Raw genomic sequence first — 23,261 nt, forward strand, 5'->3', positions numbered from 1 at the left:
CTCCGTTACACATAGTAAATCTAGTATTGAAAATGTAAGTTACCTTTAAAGATAAATACCATGGATAAATAAATTCAAGAAGGTAGATAATTCAATCTATATTGTCTAATGCAAGTGAGAATATAGATAAGATAATAAAACGGGTTTCATCTCTCGTTAATATTAAATACGAGTACATGGTTAATCCATGACCTAAGAAGAAGCCATTTAGAATAAATCAGCTATATATATATATATATATATATATATATATCTATTATTAAAGGAGCTATCTATCCTTTTGATAATTTATTAATGATGATCAATGATCACGCAATTGATGATAATGATAATGATGATGATGATTCGTTTCACTGTTCATTGAAATCAGGGCGAGCGATCGACAATTGCAATAACGACGATATGATATGCCGCCCACCCGGTTAACTTTTATAAAAAGCGTTTATAAAAAGAGGCTAGAGAAAGCTACTATACTTTATAGTCCCAATGACTTCAGCCCCATCAGAATAACGAGACGTTTCGATACGGAAAATTATTTTGCATGCTCTACCGCCTTGTAAAGTTTATACTCCTTTTTTCTCCCATTAAAAATATCTAACATTCTGTATTCATATAAATATTTATATATTTCTGTTTAAAGATTTTAATTTTTAAAAAATTTTAAATTCATTACTTTTAATTTTAAAAAACTTTTAATTGCACATTACTTGATACAAATTTAATTGTGAATTATAATTCACAATTAAATATATATCAAATTATATACAATTAAAAGTTTTTTAAAATTAAAAATTTTACTAATTAAATTAAAATGATAAAAAAAAATTAATGAATTTAAAATTAAAATATAAAATTAACAATTAAATGTACATCAAATTATATACAATTAAAAGTTTTTTAAATTCAAAATTTTTACTCATTAAATTAAAATATTAAAAAAATTGAAAATAATGAATTTAAAATTTTTCAAAAATTAAAAAAATTAATAAAAATTCTATATTATAATATTTATACAATTCTTTATTACACTGGAAAAAATTGAGTTGATTTAGCTAATCGATTACTTGTCTATTATCAAAAAAGAAATGTATCATTATTTATTGAATCAAATAATTTGTATTTCAATCAAAAAAATTGAATTTAATAATTTCAGTATTTAATCTGAAATTGATTTTAAAAAAACATTAACAAATTTAATTAGTTTAAATAAAAATTATTTGAAACAAGTAAATATTTATTTGATAACAAACAAGTAATTAGCTATTTGAATCAAATAAATTTTTTTTTCAGTGAATTTTTTAAATTTTTATAAAAACGCTCCAAATTTGAATAAATGAAAAGTCATATTCCTGAAATTAGCGTCGATGCTCAGTCTCTTTTATTTCCCTAGATATATTTATTATTTAAATACTTATTTTTGTATTAAAAATAATTAAATAGTTGCTAAGGAAACAAATTTCCAGATCACATTTTTAATTTAAAACCTTCGAAAAAATTATTTTTTTAATTTTTATAAAAAATATTAGTTGATACTAACTTTAGAAATTTGTAAATAATTGAATTTCTGTAAAATTTTTATTATTTATGAAAATAATCAAATTTGTTCGTATAATTTTATTAAATTTTTTTTTTATAATTAAATTCTTTTGGAAAAGTTTATTAAAATAGTAGATATTAAAAATCATTTGATTGAGTAAATTTTTTGAAAATAATTGAAATTTTACCAAGAATTTTATTAAATTTTTTGAAAATAATTGAATTCTTGCGAACGATTTTAATCAAAGTTTTTAAAATAAATTGAATTTCCAAGAAGAAATTTATTACTTTTAAAAATAATTGAATTTTTGTGATAAATATTATTATTATTTATGAAAATAATTGAATTTTGCAAAGAATTTTATAAAAATACCTCAAAGTAATTGAATTTTCGGGAATAATTTTGTTATTTATCGACATAATTGAATTCTTTCGAAGAATTATTTATGCGTAAATAATTAAATTGTTCAGAAGAATTTTATTAAAATCTAAAAGAATAATTGAATTATTTCAAAAAAAAATTTAATTAAAATTAAAACATTTAAAAATAATTGAATTCCTGTGAAAAATTAAAAGGAATTGAATTTCTGTAAAAAATTTTTGTTATTTTTGAAAATAATTGAAGTTTTTATAAGAATTTTATTAAAATTTTTGAAAATAATTAAATTCCAGAGAAGAATTTTATTATTTATAAAATTAATTGAAATTTTGACAATAGAATTTAAAAAAATTTTTAAATATAATTGAATTCTTGCGAAGAATTTTATTACAAATTTTTAAGTAATTGAATTCCAGTAAAAAATTTTATTATTTGTCAAAAATAATTGAATTCTTACGATGAATTTTATTATTTTCAAAAAAAATTAAAATATAGAGAAGAAATTCATATTATAATTTATAAATAATTGAATTCCTGTGAAATTTTTATGATTTATGAAAATAATTGATTTCAGAGAAGAATTTTATTACTTTTGAAAATAATTGAAATTTTGATCAGAATTTAAAAATTTTTTTAAAAAATAATTGAATTTCTGCGAAAAATTTGAGGAGTTCAATTAAAATTATATTAAAAATAATTGAATTTCTATGATATGAGTTTTATTATTCATGAAAATAATTGAATCTGTGTAAAAAATTTTTTTATTTATGAAAATAATTGAATTAATGCGAAGAAATTTTTGTAAAATTTGTAAAATAATTAAATTCCTGTGAAATTTTTATTATTTTATGAAAATAATTAAATGTTTGCGTACAATTTTATTATTTTTTTAAAATAATTGAATTCTTTTGGAAAATTTTATTAAAATAGTAGATTTTTAAAATCATTGAATTGAGAAATTTTTTTTTTTTGATAATTGATACTAAAGTGGATCAAATTGATACAAAAAATTTAAATCAATTTTCTAATTAATCCACATTTTTTTATTAATTCGTTACAATTTGATACTTTTAAGTTTTATCAGTGAGACAGTAAATTACATTTAAAAAAATTTATTTATTTATTGAAATAAATAAAACTGATTTTTTTATTACAATTTTTCCTTAAATATTCTTTCACCCAAGAAAAAAATTCACCACTCCATTTGCAAACAAGAACAAAATTAGTTTCAATATTTTACTTAAAAGTTAATCCACATATTTTCCTTCTTGTCCTCAATATTATCGCTTTTAAAATTTTTTAAAAATACTCTTTCCCCTCAATTTTCGAGATTTATGATTTTCATCGTTTCGCAATTTATATCAATTTTCGCGAATTTATTGTCAATCAATTATCTAGCCTGACATCGGAGAAATAATTTGAACCAATGGCAAAGTATAATAGTCTCTTTTCTTTTTCTCTAACACGTAAAAAGTAAATTTAAAAAGGAATCACTTTTTTTTTCTCTCTCTCATTATAAATGAGAAAGAATCACATAAAAGACGTGCGTTAAAACGAAATTTATGTGAGAAAATTGCTCTCCTTTGTATAATCATAAAATTTTTCTTAAAAACCCATAAGAGAAAATTTCACTGCCAATATAATAATTTCACCTCAGACGAATTTACATTTTATATATAAAAAATTCAAACATTAAAAATTACACTGAGGAAAAAGGAATCTCATTTAAATAAAATTAGTTGATTGAAAGTAAATATTTATTTCAATCAAGTAAATTTTTTCCCGTGTAAATTAATAATAAAAATTCAAATATTTATAAAAATTTTTAATAAATCCTTCGAAACAGATACAATTATTTTAACTTTTAATAACATTTTTCGAAACAATCCAATTATTTATTAAAACTTAAATTAATCCTTCGAAACAATTCAATTTTTTTTAACTAGTAACATTCAAGGCAACAATTAAATTATTTTTTATAAATAATAAAATTCTTCTCGCAGGAATTCAATTATTTTCAATACAAATTTAATAAACTTCAATAATCAAATATTTAATTATAATTATTACCAAAAGAATTTAATTATTTACCAAAATCTTAAATGAAATTTTTTAAAAAACTTTGATTTTCTATCAATAATTAATGTAATAAAATTTTACTTGTGAAATTATTAATTACAATTATTAACAAAATCAATTACATTTAATAAATTAAAGAAATTTTTTGAAAGAATTCAATTATTTTCTATATTTTAAGAAAATTTCTTCGATGAATTTAATTATTTTAGAAAATTGTAATAAAATTCTGAGAACAATTTAATTATTTTCTAAAAATTTTAATAAAATTCCTTGAATGAATTAAATTATTTTAGAAAATTATAATAAAATTCTGAGAAGAATTTAACTATTTTCTACAAATTTTAAAAAACTTCAAATGTAAATGTAAACTTGTAAATGTTTAATTTCAATTATTAAGAAACACAATTATTTTAAAAACTTGAAAGAAATTGTTCATAAAATTAAATTATTTTCAAAATTTTCAATTAAAATTGTTAAAAAAAAACTCCATTATTTTAAGAAAATTCAAAGAAATTCATCAAAAGAATTTAATTAGAATTTTCAAAAATTTTACTAAAATTCTTCAAAGAAATTCAATTACTCTGAAATTTGTTGATAAAATTCTTCGAAAGAATTCAATTATTTTCAAATTTTTTGATAAAACTCTTTGCATGAATTCAATTCAATTCAATTCTTATTGAATTTTCAATACATAAATTTTTAAATTGAAAATATTCAAAAAGAAAAAATTATTTAAAAAGTTGGAAAACAAAAAAGTAAGTTATTAATAATTAATTTTTAATTAAAAGAATTAATTAATAATTAACAATAATAATAACTGCGGGAGATGATAATGAAATAAATAATAATTATTATTATTATTATTACATTTCTTATTGATTTCTTTTATTCATTGATTAAAATTTTCAAAAAAAAAAAAACAATTTTCTTTTTATCAATGAAAAAAAACAAGAAAGAGATTAATCGTGATTGAAATGAGACCTTGAACTTGAGACATTTAGAGAGAGAGAGAGAGAATGGAGGGGGGGAGGGAGAAAAAAGTCGAGTTTCCTAAGCGGAAGTATTTCCGGAAGTCGAAGATACACCTGAGCACAAGTATGTGATCTCTGGAAAAGGTGAAAGAGTTCGGTAGACGCAATCTGGTTTTACGAGTTTGCGAGGACGTTGACGAAGAAGTCTCCCGTCCGGCGAGGCTAAGCAATCGGGTCACCCAGATCCAATAATCAAGAAGACCGAGACCAAAGCTTTCTCTATGGTATTACGTTTGCAAAACACAAAACGTATTATTTACTCTCTATTTAGAATATATATATATATATATACATATACCACACTGTGACGGAAATTTTCCCTTCTATTGTTAAACCAATATATATTAGAAGGAAATGATACACCTCAAAATTCTATAATTGTCAGCCAATCACTATTGTGAATAATATATTTTTCTCTCTGACCTAAAAAAAAAACAATTTACATCTGATTTTTTTCTCTTCGAAACCCTTTGCGTGACATTTTTGCAAAGTGTAACTTTTCTAATTCTATTAATTTAATATGCAAGTAATTTCATTTTTATTTATTAATTTTAAATCAAATTTTGTTTCTCGCTTTTTTCTACCTGCAAACCGTAACTTTTCTAATCCAATTAATTTAATTTTTATTAATTTACAACGCAAAGTAATTTCATCTTTATTTATTAATTTCTAATCCGATTAGTTTGATTTCTATTCATTAAGTTCTAAGCCGATTGGTTTAATTTCAATTTATCAATTTCTAAACAGATTTATTTAATTTCTATCTCTTAATTCCTCATCCAATTAATTTAGTTCTAAACTCAGGGTGTCTACAATTTTCAATCAACAAAATTCCCGGTTTTTTCCCGACTTCGTCCTAATTTTTCCCAGTTTTTTTTTCTCATCAAATTTAAATTTATTGGATTTCGAACATAAATAAATCTGCAAATGGCTTCAAAAATTTTTATTAGAGTTTTTATGAATAATAAAATTCTTTTAACGAGTTACTTTAAATTTTTTGAAAATAATCTTTTTTTTAATAATTCTAATTCAAAAAATTTGGAAAATAATTGAATTAAAAAAAGAATTTTTTCAATTTTTTAAAATAATCCTGTCTGTTTATAATTAAAATTGAAAATTTGATTAAATCAATTTTATTAAAATGTATTGCTACTAATTGAATTTATGGAAAGGATTTTACTATTTATAAAGTAAATAAAGTAATTGAATGCTTCCAAAGAATTCTATTACATATTTATAAAAATAATTAAATTTTATTAAAATTTTTGCAAATAATTGAAATTTTCTCAAGAATTTTATTAAAATTTTTTAAAATAATTGAATTCCGGAGAATTTTATTATTTATAAAGATAATTGAAATTTAAACGAGAATTTCTATAAATTTTTGAAAATAATTCAAATTTTCTCAAGAAATTTATTAAAATTTTTGAAAATAATTGAAATTTTCTCAAGAATTTTATTAAAATTTTTGAAAATAATTGAAATTTTCTCAAGAATTTTATTAAAATTTTTGAAAATAATTGAATTCCGGAGAATTTTATTATTTATAAAGATAATTGAAATTTAAACGAGAATTTCTATAAATTTTTGAAAATAATTCAAATTTTCTCAAGAAATTTATTAAAATTTTTGAAAATAATTGAAATTTTCTCAAGAATTTTATTAAAATTTTTTAAAATAATTGAATTCCGGAGAATTTTATTATTTATAAAGATAATTGAAATTTAAACGAGAATTTCTATAAATTTTTGAAAATAATTCAAATTTTCTCAAGAAATTTATTAAAATTTTTGAAAATAATTGAAATTTTCTCAAGAATTTTATTAAAATTTTTGAAAATAATTGAAATTTTCTCAAGAATTTTATTAAAATTTTTGAAAATAATTGAATTCCGGAGAATTTTATTATTTATAAAGATAATTGAAATTTAAACGAGAATTTCTATAAATTTTTGAAAATAATTCAAATTTTCTCAAGAAATTTATTAAAATTTTTGAAAATAATTGAAATTTTCTCAAGAATTTTATTAAAATTTTTGAAAATAATTGAATTCCGGAGAATTTAATTATTTATAAAGATAATTTGAAATTTAAACGAGAATTTCTATAAATTTTTGAAGATAACTGAAATTTAAACAAGAATTTCTATAAATTTTTGAAAATCATTGAAATTTTCTCAAGAATTTTATTAAAATTTTTGAAAATAATTGAATTCCGGAGAATTTTATTATTTATAAAGATAATTGAATCCTTCCAAAGAATGTTAATACATATTTATGGAAATAATTGAATGTTTGCTTAGAATTTTATTAAAATTTTTGAAAATAATTGAATTGTGGAGAACAATTTAATTATTTATAAAAATAATTGAAATTTTTAGGAAAATTTAAAAAAAATTTAAACATAGGTAATTGAATTTCTGCGAAGAATTTTATTACTTTTGAAAATAATTGAATTGTTTTTTAGAATTTTATGTAATTTTATGAAAATAATTAAATTCTTGTAAAGAATTTTTTTTAAAAATAATATTCAAAAAAATTTAGTAAATCTGAAGAGTTTTGCTATTTGTGGAAATAATTGAATTCTTAAGAAGAATTCTTTTTACAGTTTCTAGAAATAATTGAATTATTTCGACGAATTTTAATAAAATTTTTAAAGAACAATTACATTTTTTCGAGGAATTCGATTAAAATTGTATTAAAAATAATTGAAATTCTGCAATGAGTTTTACTATTTATGAAAATAATTGAATATATTGCGAAGAAATTTTTAAAAATAAAATTATAATTAGGGTGACTAACTTCTCTGGATTATTTTCGAATAATTTAAATAAAATTCTTTAAAAGAATTTAATTATTTTTAATAAAATGCAAAGAAATTCTAATTATTTCAAAAATTTTCAATTATTTCTTTATAAAAACAAAAACCCTGGTTTTTATCCTCAAATTTCTAATCCAATTTAAGTTTAATTTGTGGATAGATTTTTTGTGCAATAAAACGCCTCTTTTTTAAATAAAATTTATTTAAGTAAAATTTTTTTAGTAAAATCTTTTTTTAAGTAACATTTGTTTTAGTAAAATATTTGTTAAGTTAAATATTTTAGTAAAAAAATTTTTAAGTAATATTTTCTTTAGTAAAATATGTAATTAAATTTATTTAGTAAAATATTTAAATTAATTTAGTAAAATATTTAATTAAATTTATTTAGTAAAATATTTAATAAATCTTTTTTAACCAGAATTTTTTTTAGTAAATTTTCTTTCTCGACAAACAACGAAGGACATTTTGATGATGATAATAATTTTCCACAATAACGTTCAACATCCCTTGAAAGATTTAAATGTATGTTTCACATTATGTTCGGACAATGAACGCGGAAGAATTTTAGAGTCTCATGGAAACGTTGATCCCTTCGCTCGGGGCTTAAGCTTAGTTATATGGATAGGTGCATCTGTTATCTTGTGGCTTTCAAAGATTTACATGCATCTTGTAATTCTTTTCTTGTTTTATTTTTCACGATGCCTATCTCTTGTTAACACTATTTTACATTTTTTCAATTTCAAAAGAATTATTGGCTTTTAGTTAGGGAATTTCAACAAATTTTAAATCTCCAACAATGTTCTCTGTTTTTTTCCTAATTTTCTTTTTCCTATTTCTAATTTAAAGTATAATTTAATAGATTTTTTATACAGACAAAAATTTTATCACTCGGTCGTCGGCAAATAAATAAAAACCCAAAGTTAACGATTTTTGTTTTTAGAAACAATAAAAAGAAATTAATCGTTTTTTCCCTAAAGTAAATTTATTTGATTCAAATAATCGATTACTTGTCTATTGTCAAATAAATATTTACTGAAATTAAATAATTTTTATCTAAAACAAATAAATATTTACTTGAATCAAATAATTTTTATTTTAAACAAAAAAATATTTACTTGAATCAATTCATTTTTATTTAAATCAAATAAATATTTACTTGAATCAAATAATTTTTATTTAAATCAAATAAATATTTACTTGAGTCAAATAAATATTTACTTGAATCAAATAAATAGTTACTTGAATCAAATAATTTTGATCTAATTCAAATAAATTGTATTTGAACCAAAAATAAAAGTAAAAAAAAAATACAAGAAAAGTATTTGCTTCAAATACCATTTAGAATTAAAATTAGACTTTTTTTATTTTCCTTCCAAAAAAAATTATTTTATTCAATTAAATATTTACTTGATAATGAACAAGAATTTAATATTATTAATTAAATAAATTTCTTTTTCAGTATAAATTCAAGGGAGATTGAAAATCCCGCTATAATACTACTTTATGTGGGACGAATAATCCTCTTTGTAAACTTTGAATTAATATAGGCTCAAATGAAATATTAAATCGAAAGTTAAGACGATTACGTTCGACTACAATAATCGTTTAATGATAAAATAATATAATTCAACACTGCATCTAGTAATGCAGTGTTGCATTACATAAATATCTCCCATTCACACGTGCATGCATTACAAATACTACAATAGAGTAAGGTCAAGATCAATGAAAAGGGAAAGTGAAATTAACTTAATGGGCTTTCTCTTATAAAATTAGACGTAATTTAATAACTTCGGAAAATATTTTTAATTCAATTCAAATAATATTCAAAATACCGGAGAGGAAAATAATTCATTATGCACTTCCTTGAAACAATGCGAACTATATATAAATTTTTCACAACAGATAATTATAACAGTTAATATATTATATCCATTGTTTATATTATCATAACAATAGTTTAACCAATTATTGTATTAGTGATAATGCAGTAATTCAGGATGGCCACAAAAATTTATTTTAACAAATTAAAAAATTACAAAATTAAAAATTTTTATTAAAATTAAAATTTTTTTTTTTAATTTATCTTTTAAAAATTTATTTAGTTTTTTCCTGACTTTTCCTTGATTTTCAGATAAATTTTTCACTTTTTCCTGACCCTAAAAAATATTCTGATTCACTCTAAAAATGATTAGATACTCAAAAGCAATGGCTTTTGAATATCTAATCATTTTTAAAAAGCAATAGCTTTTGAGTATCTAATCATTTTTAGAGTGAATCAGAATATTTTTTAGGGTCAGGAAAAAGTGGAAAATTTATCTGAAAATCAAGGAATTTATTATTTATTTATTTATTTATTTATTATTTTCAACATTTCAATTTAATTATTATTTTCTGGAATTTTTAACCATAATTCTTCTTTAAGTCAATTATTTCTAATAGTTTTTCAAAAAGTTCTTTAAAAATTTTCAATAATTGATTTTAAAATCAATTTTTATTAAAAAATTCGGCAAGAATTAAATTATTTAAATACAAAAATAAATAATTTGCATTGAATAATTGAATGTTTCTTAATATTCAATTTTCATAAAGAATTTTAACAACAAATTTTTAAATAATTGAATTATTCTTTAAACGAATTTTAATAAAATTTTTATGAATAATTACATTTTTCGTGGAATTCGATTAAATTTCCATAAAAAAAATAATTTAAATTCTGCAATGAGTTTTATTATTTATAAAAATAATTGAATTTTTGCAACGAATTTTACAAAAATTTTCAAAAGTAATTAAATTTCTGAGAAGATTTGTATTAATCACAAAAATAATTGAATTTTTATGAAGAATTTTATTAGATTTTTTATGAATAATTACATTTTTAGTAGAATTCAAGTAAATTTTCTTTAAAAATAATTGAAATTCTGCAATGAGTTTTATTATTTATAAAAATAATTGAATTCCTAAAAAGAATTCTATTATTTATAAAAATAATTGAATCACAGTAAAAAAAATTTTTATTATTTATAGGTAAAAATAATTGAATTATTGCAAAGAAATTGTCAAAGAAATTTGAAAATAATAATTGAATTTCTGTAAAATTTTTATTAGGTATTTATGAAGATAATTAAATGGATTCGTATAATTTTATTTAACTTTTTTTAAATAATTAAATTTTTTTGGAAAATTTTATTCAAATAGTACCTAGATATTCTAATTCATTTAATTGAGGGAAATTTTTGAAAATAATTAAATTCGTGTGATAAATATTGGTTATTTATGAAATTATTAAATAATTTAAAAAAAAAAATAAAAAAAATAAAAAAAAAATTTTTTAAATTGAAATAATTAAATAATAATAATTAAATTTTAAATAATTGAATTTTGCAAAGAATTGTATTAAAATTCATAAAAATAATTGAATTTCTAAAAAGAATTTTATTATTTATAAAAAAAATTGAATTATAGCGAAGAAATTTATATTAAAATTTATAAATAATTGAATTCTTGTGAAATTTTTATGATTTATGAAAATAATTGAATTTTGTAAAGAATTTTATTAAAATTCCTGAAAATAATTGAATTTCTAAATAGAATTTTATTATTAATGAAAAAAAATTTAAATACATCGAAGAAATTTATATTAAAATTTATAAATAATTGAATCCCAGTGAAATTTTTATGATTTATGAAAATAATTGAATTTTGGAGAAGAATTTTATTACTTTTGAAATTATTTGAATTTTGCAAAGAATTGTATTGAAATTCCTGAAATTAATTCAATTTCTAAATAGAATTTTATTATTTATGAAAAAAATTGAAATACAGCAAAGACATTTATATTAAAATTTATAAATAATTGAACTTCTGTGAAATTTTTATGATTCATGAAAATAATTGAATTTCTGCGAAGAATTTTATTACTTTTGAAAATAATTAAAATTTTAAAGAGAATTTAAAAAAAATTGTTTAAAGAATTGAATTTATGCGAAGAATTTTATTACTTTCGAAAATAATTGAATTCTTGTGATGAACATTGGTTATTAATGAAAATAATTGCATTTTTATTTAGAATTTTATTATTTACGAAAAAAATTGAAATACAGCGAAGAAATTTATATTAAAATTGATAAATAATTGAATTTCTGTGAATTTTTTATTAAAATTTATAAATAATTGAATTTCTCTGAAATTTGTATGATTTATGAAAATAATTGAATTTCGAAGAAGAATTTTTTTACTTTCGAAAATAATTGAAATTTTGATGAGAATTTAAAATTTTTTTTTTAAATAATTGAAGTTCTGCAAATTATTTTAATACTTTTGAAAATAATTGAATTTCTGCAATCATATGTAACTCTACCTAAATTTAATTTTATTTATTATTATTTTTATTTTTATTTTACTTTTTAACTAAAATTCTTCTATAAATCCATTATTTTTAAGAATTAATAAAATATATATATTTAAAAAACTAACTAATTTCTGAAGAATTTGAATTATGTAGGTATTAAAATTTTTTCAAAAATCTAAGTTCTCTAAACGACAGTAATAATTTGTTTCCTCCTTTCAACGAAGAATTGAAAATAAATGACAAAGTGTAAAAAATTTAATTTAATTCCACTTTTCATTCTCCATATTTGTAAACGGAAATTGTATTCAAATTTATTCCAAATTACAGTTTCAAGTATAACTATATAATGTCTTGTTCGCAACTATGTCCTAAAAAAATGAACAGTTAATTCCAAGAAGCCTATACACGTAAAATTATTAGAGCAATGTATTATCTCTTCACAATAAATGATGTGTGAAAAACATTGCATTCTTAACTTTTTAGCGTATATTTATAATACACACATAGAAGAAAAGACAATTTTTTGTTTTCAATAATAATAAAAGTAATGTTTGACAATCATCAAACTAAAACTCTTTTTAGAAGATATTAAACTCTTCTTTAGAAGATAAAGAAGCTTCAAGTATTTCTAACGGATATAATAATGTAATTATTATCATCATCATCATCATCATCACATTATTATAAAAGTCGATGGTAATCGCTACCTGTTGTAAACATCAAGCAACTCATAAAATAAACGCGTGATTCTTACTCTAACATGTGAAACGAAACTACTCGAGGGAAAGTTATATAAGTTCAGTCAAGTACAAGTGTAAAATCTATAGTACATAGTATAGACAGAAACACATGAATAATTAAAATTCATGTGTGATTTGCATGATGATTGTGCATATAATAGTTGAATAATGAGACACCATATAATTTAATTTGCACAATAAAAATAAACGTCAGTGTTTCAACTGTTGAGAAATAGTTTTCAAGAGATGTTATATCAAAGAGATGTTATATCATTAATTAAGCTAATTAATAATTAAGCTAGTACTTTGTTAAAGTCTTAATTCAATTTTCCCTATACTCTCAAAAATTTAAATTAGTTTTTTTTATTTAATTCTCCTTGCATACCCTTTTTGAGTTTTTACTCAAAATCTAATCCCCCCCACTAAAATTTTAATTAGTTATTTTCGACTTATAAAATTGTTCCGATAAGTTCATCAAAAGAATTGGTATTAATTAGTAATTAAAACTAATATTTAGTCATAATATACAAATTGATAATTAAAAACCAATAATAATTTCGTTAAGGCGACTAAAACATTTAGTAAACGTAGAATTAGTAGTCTTATCAAACGAATTAGTAGTTTTCCACTAACAATTAGTATATTTTGACTAAAAATTAGAATTACTAATTATTATGCTAATTCATTTATCGAACGAATAGATACTATTTTCTTAGTCGACAAAAGTGACTAATTTAGATTTTAAAAATGTAATTCAGCCTAAACTCCACATAAGAAATGGTCAAAATAAAAAAATTTCTTTACTCGAAGTAAAGAAATAGTTAAAATATAAAGAAATTAACAAAATAAAGAAATACAGAAATTTTTTGCAACATGAAGAATTTTAAGTTTAACTATTACTATTATAGTGAAAGTTGTAAGAAAAATTACATTTGAAGTATTCAGGGTTGCCACGCTTTTGCATGGAGAGAGAAAATATATTAAATGTTGTAAAAATATTTTCAAATTGGGGAAAAAGTGCGAAAAAGCGAAATTTTGATATAAAAAATACTAAACTTTAAAAAAACTTATGTGAAATTTAGTACAATTATTATATCAAATATCAAGAATATTAATTAAATTCTAATATAACTTTAATGAATTTCACAAAACTTTTTTTAAAGTTTAGTATTTTCTATATCAAAATTTCGCTTTGTTACACTTTTTCCCCAATTTGAAAATATTTTTACAAAATTTAATATATATTCTCTCTCCGTGTGCTCATTTCAAATTCCCTGACTTTTCCAGGTTTTTAAAACTACATTTATATTTTACAAAATTTTTAATTCAAACCTTTTTAAAATTAAACAACTTCGACTTGGAGCAATCGATTTCTTTATGTTTTATAATAATTAAAAATTAATTTCATCACTTCAATTCAATTATTGTTTTCCAGAATTTTTAATTAAAATTCTTCTATAAATGAATTATTATTAATAATTTTTGAAACATTTCTTTGAACATTTTCAAATCCTTTTGTTTACAATTCAATGTTACGAAATTTCATCAATTATTCGGAAATTCTTCAATTGTATATTGGAAAATAAAAACTTCAAATAACTAGAAAAATTAAATTGAACTTTTACTAAAAAATTAAATCTACACAATTTTAAGTTAAAAGAATGAAAAATTCAAACATTCAAAGATTATAATTTGAAACCTTTTCAAAACTCAATTATTATCTAAAGTTTTAACTGAAATTCATATTTGAATCAATTATTATTAGAAAATTCTACGACAATTCAATTATTTAAATACAAAAAAAAATAATTTATTGAAGAATTGAATGTTTTTTAAAATTAAACTCTCATTTAAAGAATTTTATCAACAAATTTTTAAATGGGTAATTAAAATTCTTTTGAAGAATTTCAATAAAATTTTTAAGAATAATTTCATTTTTCGAGAAATTAGATTAAAATTGTATTAAAAATAATTGAATCTCTGTAAAAAATTTGATTGAATTGAAAAAAGTTTTTGAAAATAATTGAAATTTTGCCAAGAATTTTATTAAAATTTTTGAAAATAATTGAAATATTGTCAAGATTATTATTAAAATTTTTAAAAATAATTGAATTTTGAAGAAAAATTTTAATATTTATAAAAATAATTGAAATTTTGACAATAAATTTTTTAAACTTTTGATCATAATTGAATTTCTGCGAAGAATTTTATTACTTTTGAAAAAAAAATGAATTCTTGCGAAGGATTTTATCAACAATTTTTTTAAATAATTGAATTTTTTCGACGAATTTTAATAAAATTTTAAGAATAATTACATTTTTCGAGGAATTCGATTAAAATTGTATCAAAGTAATTGAAATTCTCCAATGAGTTTTATTATTTATAAAAATAATAATTGAATCCCTGTAAAAAAATTGTATTGCATATTTATGAAAATAATTGAATCTCTGTAAAAATAAATTGAATATTTTTGAAAATAATGGAATTATTGCAAAGAAATTTATAAAAAATTTCTAAATAATTGAATTGCTGTAAAATATTTGTTATTTATAAAAATAATAAAAGGTTTGCTTAGAATTTTATCACAAAAATTTTTAAATAATTAATTTCTTGTGGAAAATTTTATTAAAATAGTAGATATTTAAAATCATTAAATGTAGGAGAATTTTTGAAAAAAAATTGAATTTGTTAAAAAGAATTTCATTTGAAATTTTTGAAAATAATTGAATTTCGGAGAAGAATTTAATAATTTCTAAAAATAATTCAAATTTTGACGACAATTTAAACAAATTTTTGAACTTAATTGAATTTTTGCGAAGATTTTTATTACTTTTAAAAATAATTGAATTCCTACAATTTTCTTTCAATTCAATTAATTATCAATCCCATAAAAATACAACGAAATTGATATTTTCCGATAAATAAACAAATCAGAATTTTAAAATAAATATTTATTTACTTACGAAATAAACTCAATATAGAAAACACATGTTGTTTAACTCACCTGAAACAAAAAGAGCAAAAAAAATTTGTTATATTAAAATTATTTGCAAAAAAATGAAAGCAAATAATAAGTTTTTAAAACATATATAATATTTATAAGTTATAATTTATCAATAATATAATAATTACAAAACTATATATAACTAAATCTATGGAAAAATTTTATTTCAAACAAATATAATTTATTCGAGTTAAATAAAATTATATTTGCCTTAGATTATTAATTTATTATTAATTATTTGCTTTAAATTTAAATACGATAGTATAATGAAAAAAAGGAAAATTATTTAATTTATTAATGTTTATTTAGTCAGAAATTAACATTTTTAAATTATAAAATATTTTTTCTCGTGAAATTCAATTTTTAACAAAGTATCAAGAAAATAATCGTTTATTTAAACGTTTTTAACTTTAGGATTATTAAAAATTTGCTATTGAAAATCGTTAATTTCTAGAGTAAATTTCATAGTATAGATAGCAAATTTTAATCAAAATTAGTAAAATTTACTTTGGACGTTGTTAAATTTCGTCTAAAAAATAAAAATATAGTAAAATTTACTATTAAAATTGTTATTTCCAGAATAATTAGTATTTCTAAAGAAAATTTTTTTATAAATATTAGAAAAATTTATTTTATAAGTAGTAAAATTTACTCGGAAAATAATAATTTTTAATAACAAATTGTACTACATTCGAAGAAAATTTTAGAGATTATTAGAGAAAATTAGGAGATTTTTAAGGGGGATAAATAAATAAATAAATAAATTCTTTTACCAAGGGAAAAAGGAGAAAAAGGAAATAAAGAGAAAATAAGAAATTTTGGTAAATAAGGTAAAAATTTCTATGATCATAATTAAAGAATAAAAATTCCCCCGTAAGTATTTCTCAAAGGGATGGAAGAAAAAAAATGTAACTAGGTTAGCAGTATCTCTCCTTGAACCTACTACGCATAACTCGTGTCATCTTACTCGCGGTATTTTTTTTTACTTCTTTCTCTTTCTTCTTTCCTTCTCCTCATTTCTCTTCTATTTTTCCCCCTCTCTCTCTCTTTGTCTCTCGAAAGAACTGTAAATACGTGTGCATGTTTATTTTTTCGCTTCAAATTCGTGCTATTAACTTTCATATACTCTAAATTATCCCTGCAATTAAACATTCTTTTTCTAAATCTTATTCAATGCATCCAATAATACACCCTCTGGGCTTTTTTTTCTAAAAGAAAAAAAAACATCATCTCTCACTTTATCGTCTTTCGTGTTTGCTTAGTATTTTATGTGTCAAATCTGTACTATATGAGAGACTGGTACCTAACGGGATTTCCTATACACACACACACACACACACACGTCAAGTCACGTGCGTACGCCAGCAGGTGCAAAATACCTATGGAAACGTCATTATTTGTCTTGGTATTAGTTTATAAAATCAAGTGAGAATATACTTTGGTAGGACGTTGACGTTAAGTATATAGTCATTGGTATTTGCCATCGACAAATTGTGCACAGAGAGGATGAGGTTTAATATTACGTCTCTGTTTAATTACCGACTTCGAAAAGGAATTCGAGTCAATCCTTTGGAAAAAAACAAGAATTTAATAATGAATCATTTCCTTAACATTTTCTGTTCGAAAAAAAACTTCCTTTTTCTTTTATCACTGTCGTTTTTCTCCCCAGAAAAGAAAAAGAAAAAGTCCTTATAACGGATACATAAAGAAAACTACAACTCAATAATCTAATAATTATTTCACTAGACTAAAATTAGCTAAAAACTTTTTGAATCCGATGACAAATCTGCCAGCACGATGACAATATATCTCAACAGTAAATTAATAATTTCAACCAATTTTCCCAGCCTTTACTTCATTTTTAAATAAAAAAAAAAATGAGAATATAACATCTCGAATTTTTAAATAAAAAAAAAAAAATGAGAATATAACATCTCGAATTTTTAATCATTTCCTGAACTACAAAAAAGTGAAACAGGATCTTCATTTAAAATTGAATCAGCTCGTCTTTTTGTTCAAGAATAAAACAAATTTCATTCTTATAATAGAAAAAAATCTTTCTAAATGTGCATTCTCATTGAGATCGTGAAAAAATAATCATCCCAAGTAAACAAAAGATTTCATTTGTCATCACTTAATGATTCTTCACTCGATAATATACATTTTTTTAAAAATATTTTCTACTCCACTTTTGACCATTTTTTGCATAATTTAATCTTTCTCATTAAAAATTAAAAAAGTGAACAAATAATTGTAAATCATTATATAAAATAAATCTCTACAAACATGATAAAGGAACCAACATTCCACAAAGTGTAGACGGAGAGAAAATTATATTAAATTTGATAAAAGTATTTTACAATTTAGGAAAAAATTGAGAAACTTTGATATAAAAAATACTAAACTTTAAAAAAACTTATATGGAATTTAGTATAATTAAATCAAATATAAGATATAAAATATTCCGATTCACTCTAAAAATGATTAGATACCCAAGAGCAATACCTATTTAATCATTATTATTTTTAGGAATTAAAAATTCTTTAAAAGATTCAAATTGAAACCTTTTTATAGTTTAACTTTAACTTTAAAATTACTTTCAACTTTTCAATTTAATTATTATTTTCTAGAATTTTTAACAAAAATTCTTCTTTTAGTCAATTATTTCTAAATTTTTTAGAAAGTTCTTTAAAAATTTTCAAATCCATTTGTTCACAATTCAATTTTACGAAATTTCATCAATTATTCGGAAATTCTTTAATTGTATATTGGAAAATAAAAACTTGAAATAATTTTTAAAAAAATTCAATACAACTTCTTCAAAAAAATTAAATTATTTCAAAAATAAATGAACTCTTGTGATGAACATTGTTTATTTAGAAAAATAATTGAATTTTGTAAAGAATTTTATTAAAATTCCTGAAAATAATTGAATTTATAAATAGAATTTTATTATTTATGAAAAAAATTGAAATATAGCGAAGAAATTTATATTAAAATTTATAAATAATTGAATTTCGGAACAGAATTTTATTACTTTTGAAAATAATTAAAATTTTGATAAGAATTGAAAAAATTTTTTTTTAAATAATTGTATTTCGGCGAAGAATTTTATCACTTTCGAAAATAATTGAAATTTGGATGAGAATTAAAAATTTTTTTTTTAAATAATTCAATTTCACCGAAGAATTTTATTAGGTACTTTCGAAAATAAATGAATTCTTGTAATAAACATTGTTTATTTATGAAAATAATTGAATTTTGTAAAGAATTTTATTAAAATTCCTGAAAATAATTGAATTTCTAAATAGAATTTTATTATTTACGAAAAAAATTGAAATATAGCGAAAAAATTTATATAAAAATTTATAAATAATTCAATTCCTGTGAAATTTTTATGATATATGAAAATAATTGAATTTCGGAGAAGAATTTTTAAATTTTTTTTTAAATAATTGAATTTCTGCAAAGAATTTTATTTCTTTCAAAAATAATTGAATGAATTCATGAACATTGTATATTTATGAAAATAATAAAATTTTGTAAAGAATTTTATTAAAATTCCTGAAATTAATTGAATTTCTAAATAGAATTTTATAATTTGTGAAAACAATTGAAATACAGCGAAGAAATTTATATTAAAATTTATATATAATTAAATACCTGTGAAATTTCTATGATTTATGAAAATAATTCAATTTCGCAGAAGAATTTTATTACTTTTGAAAATAATTAAAATTTTAATGAGAATTTAAAAAAATTTTTTTAAAAAATTGAATTTCGGCGAAGAATTTTATTACCTTCGAAAATAAATAAATTTTTGTAATGAACATTGTTTATTTATGAAAATAATTGAATTTTGTAAAGAATTTTATTAAAATTCCTGAAAATAATTGAATTTCTAAAAAGAATTTTATTATTTATGAAATATAGCGAAGAAATTTATATTAAAATTTATAAATAATTTAATTTTTGTGAAATTTTTTTTAATTTATGAAAATCATTGAATTTCGGAGAAGAATTTTATTACTTTTGAAAATAATTGGAATTTTGATGAGAATTTAAAAACATTTTTCTAAATAATTGAATTTCTCCAATTATATGTAACTCCACCTAAATTCAATTTTATTTGTTATTAATTTTATTTTTATTTTATTTCTCTATTTTTTAAGTAAAATTCTTCTAGAAATCCATTATTTTCAATAACTTTACTAAATTTCATATTGTTTCTTTCACTCTTTAGTATTTTCTATGTCTAAATTTCGGTTTGAGAAGAATCTTTCTTTAACTCTCAATTTGCACTTATTTCCCAAATTGTAAAACATTTTTACAAAATTTAATATATATTTTCTTTTCGTTTAAATAGTAAAAAAATGTAAAAAGTAAAAATGTAAAAGAAAAAAGAAAAATATACAGAAAATACAATATAGAAACAAAAATACAGAATAAAAATGCAAACAGGAAAAGAAGATCCAAAAAGTAAAAAAATGAAACATCTTCAAAACAAAAAGAGTAAAAATGTAAAAATAAAAAAATACGAAAAAAAGTAAACCTACAAACAGAAAAGAAAATCCGAAAAGTAAAAAAACAAAACTTTTTCAAAACAAAAACCAAACGAGCGTAAAAATACACCAAAGGTAAAAGTTAAAATACTCGGAATTAATAACTTATTTTTCTCCATTTTTATAACGATATACTTTATATTGATTATTCTAAAAGGTTACAAGTTATTTTCTCTACATTTAATAATAAAATAAAGCAGGGAATCTCGCAATATTTATTATATTTTCTCGTGGTTAATAACTTCAAGATTTCTTAAAAGTAGATCAAATAGTTTCTTCAAGAAAAGTAATTAACATGAATCTCTCTTGAAACTTATTTGTAAATAACTAAACCTGTTTGTATTCAAATAAATACACAGCATCCTTATAATAATAAACAAAAAAACTCAAACTTTAATTAGTAAAACAAACAAAAATTTAGAGAAAGTAAAAAAATTTAAATTTTTAAATAAAAATTTAAACATTTTCTATTTTTGACACTTTTTTTAACGCGTGGACATTTTCTCTATTATAAAAATATCATACAAGTTTAACGACAATGAAATAACTAATGGCTTGAGCCTTTGACATTTTCTAGTCTGTGTTTAATTAAAGTATCAGCGCACAGACTCATTAAATATATGCACCAACACCTTCCTTTGTATATAATGCCTGACAAAAGAGAAGACTATAAAGCACTGAAAGCAACTGCTTCATTAAGAAATTCTCACAATTTGGAAAAACTAATTATTACTTTCTTGCAGATGACTTCCGGTAGGAGTATTTATCTACTAGTCCTGTCTCTGGCAATGACAGAAGCTTTTTCCATTTCCTACACACAACCCGAAAGAGGTGAGTTTTCCGTACTCTTAAGCATATTTTTAATTCAACTTTATTTTATTTTTTTAATTCTTTTAACTAATTTTACTATCCATTTTTTATCTATTTTTTTATCTATTTTTTTCTATTCAATGTCAATAAATGTTACTGAAGGAATTTTACTAGAAAGTTAGCCTTAATTTTCGTTCCAAAGTAATTAAAAAGTCACTTTAAATCATTTCAGTTAAAAATTAAAAGCGGAAAACTTAACTTTCCATTGAACATTAGTGAAGTATTGAAATGAAAGCTAAATTTATTTCTACAATGTTCGTATTTATAAATATGAATCTTTGAATTCTTTCAAGTTGAAGAACAGTCAGTGAAGCTGGAAGTAATTTATTTTCAATTGAGGATAGGAGCTCAAAGCTATAATCATAATAGAGGAATAAATTTTACACATTCCATTTAAAACACTAGCTGTGTAACAATTGTGTCAGAACGAAAGTATGTAATACGTATACATTCCTTTCATACACTTTTTTTAATGACTACTCTATACTAAAGCATACCATCTCTCTCTCTAAAAAAAGGATTTTTTTACCAACTTCCCTATAACCGTCATTATATAGAACGATTTCGCTAACATCTGGCCAGTGAAGAAAGAACAATCACAAAGATCATAAATTACTAAGGCACAACTAGGATTAAAAGCTTTTAAAAAGGAAAACTTGTCCAATTTCTCGAGAATGAGAGTTAAAGAAAGATTCTCCTCATTCGGACCAAAAATTAGTGACTGTTTTTATAAACTTTCTATAAAAATAGTCTCTATTTTTTATTTTTAAACGCAGAGATAAAGAGACAATAAACTTGGTACCATTTCGTAGCATTTAATTTCTGCCAAAAGTAAATATTTTGGAGACTAGGAAATTTCCCTTTTTTCTACACTGACAATTCTTTCTTTACCTTTTTCTTCTTTACATACAAAAACCATACTTCAAATGGAATGTTTGTTACAACTTTCACTATAATAGTAATAGTTAAAATTTCTCATGTTGCAAAAAAGAATTAAAAATCAATTTTCGGCATCTTAACAACAATACACTATCTCCCTTTAATGAAGCACGCGGTTCAAATTTCTATAAAGTAGCACATTGCAATAAAGGAGTGTAAAAAGAATCTGGAACGCTTTGGACACGGCGCAAGGACCTCACGAGCATACGGACTATCTACAAAGAGTAGGTCATTACATTGGTAGTGTGCATGAAGAACTAAGTTCAGAACGCACGTGCGAAGTCTACATGTTTGCTCAACTATACCTGTTGTAGTCAACTAAGCATAACTTCTCCAAATCGTTATGTATTTTTAAAATCGAATCTTCTTCCTTGTTTCTATTCTCACCCGAGAGAAAAAATTACATCTTTTTGAATTACAATGCTTTATGATAAGAAAAAATTAATTCCTCCGGAAACTAAAATTGTTCATCATTCCTCACACACTGTTAAAGAGCGTACTGATTCACACTGGGATATAAATATTGAAATCAGTTTTAAATTCAGCACTGTCTGCTTTATCCTTCAAAATCCGTTATTGAATCCAAATTCGAATGACTTTTTTTTAAAAATATTGTAACTTAATTTAAAACTTCTTTTCTGCCTGAAAGTAAGACTTTAACTGTGCTCTTCTAAATAGAGAAATTTAGTAAAAGAAGCAAAGAAGAAAGAAATAGAGAAGAAATAAAAAAAATAGTGAAGAAATACAGAATATAATAAATTGATAACAATTAGCAATCTACTTGCGATAAAGTAGCTAATCAACCGATCTCTTTATCAACCGCTATCAGTAATTGATCCTCCGCTTAAATAGAGTAGAAAAAATTTAAATAGATATAGGACAATCATTAAACGAAACTTTCAGTGATTCTTAGAGAGAGCCTCAATAAATATTTTCCTTTCTTTATACAAA

At 20.7% G+C, this 23,261-nt stretch overlaps 3 protein-coding genes across 5 annotated transcripts in view; 1 reads left to right on the plus strand and 2 right to left on the minus strand.

Moving 5' to 3' along the window:
* Positions 1-22,953, minus strand: part of LOC122510273 — a 151,286-nt gene extending 128,333 nt beyond the window's left edge. Inside the window, exon 1 of the mRNA XM_043624789.1 lies at positions 22,616-22,953. The gene's annotated coding sequence lies outside the window, so the exon portion shown is untranslated. The remainder of the gene's footprint in view (positions 1-22,615) is intronic.
* LOC122510265 (F-box/LRR-repeat protein 20) overlaps positions 1-23,261 on the minus strand; it is a 295,503-nt gene that overhangs the window by 175,572 nt on the left and 96,670 nt on the right. The window lies entirely within an intron of this gene.
* Positions 1-23,261, plus strand: part of LOC122510261 (serine protease filzig) — a 34,830-nt gene that overhangs the window by 4,249 nt on the left and 7,320 nt on the right. The window contains exon 2 of the mRNA XM_043624763.1: positions 21,245-21,332. Within this exon, the coding sequence (XP_043480698.1) occupies positions 21,245-21,332 (88 nt within the window). The remainder of the gene's footprint in view (positions 1-21,244; positions 21,333-23,261) is intronic.

Source organism: Leptopilina heterotoma, unplaced genomic scaffold, assembly GCF_015476425.1.
Source record: "Leptopilina heterotoma isolate Lh14 unplaced genomic scaffold, ASM1547642v1 Lhet_68, whole genome shotgun sequence".
Lineage (NCBI taxonomy): Eukaryota > Metazoa > Arthropoda > Insecta > Hymenoptera > Figitidae > Leptopilina > Leptopilina heterotoma.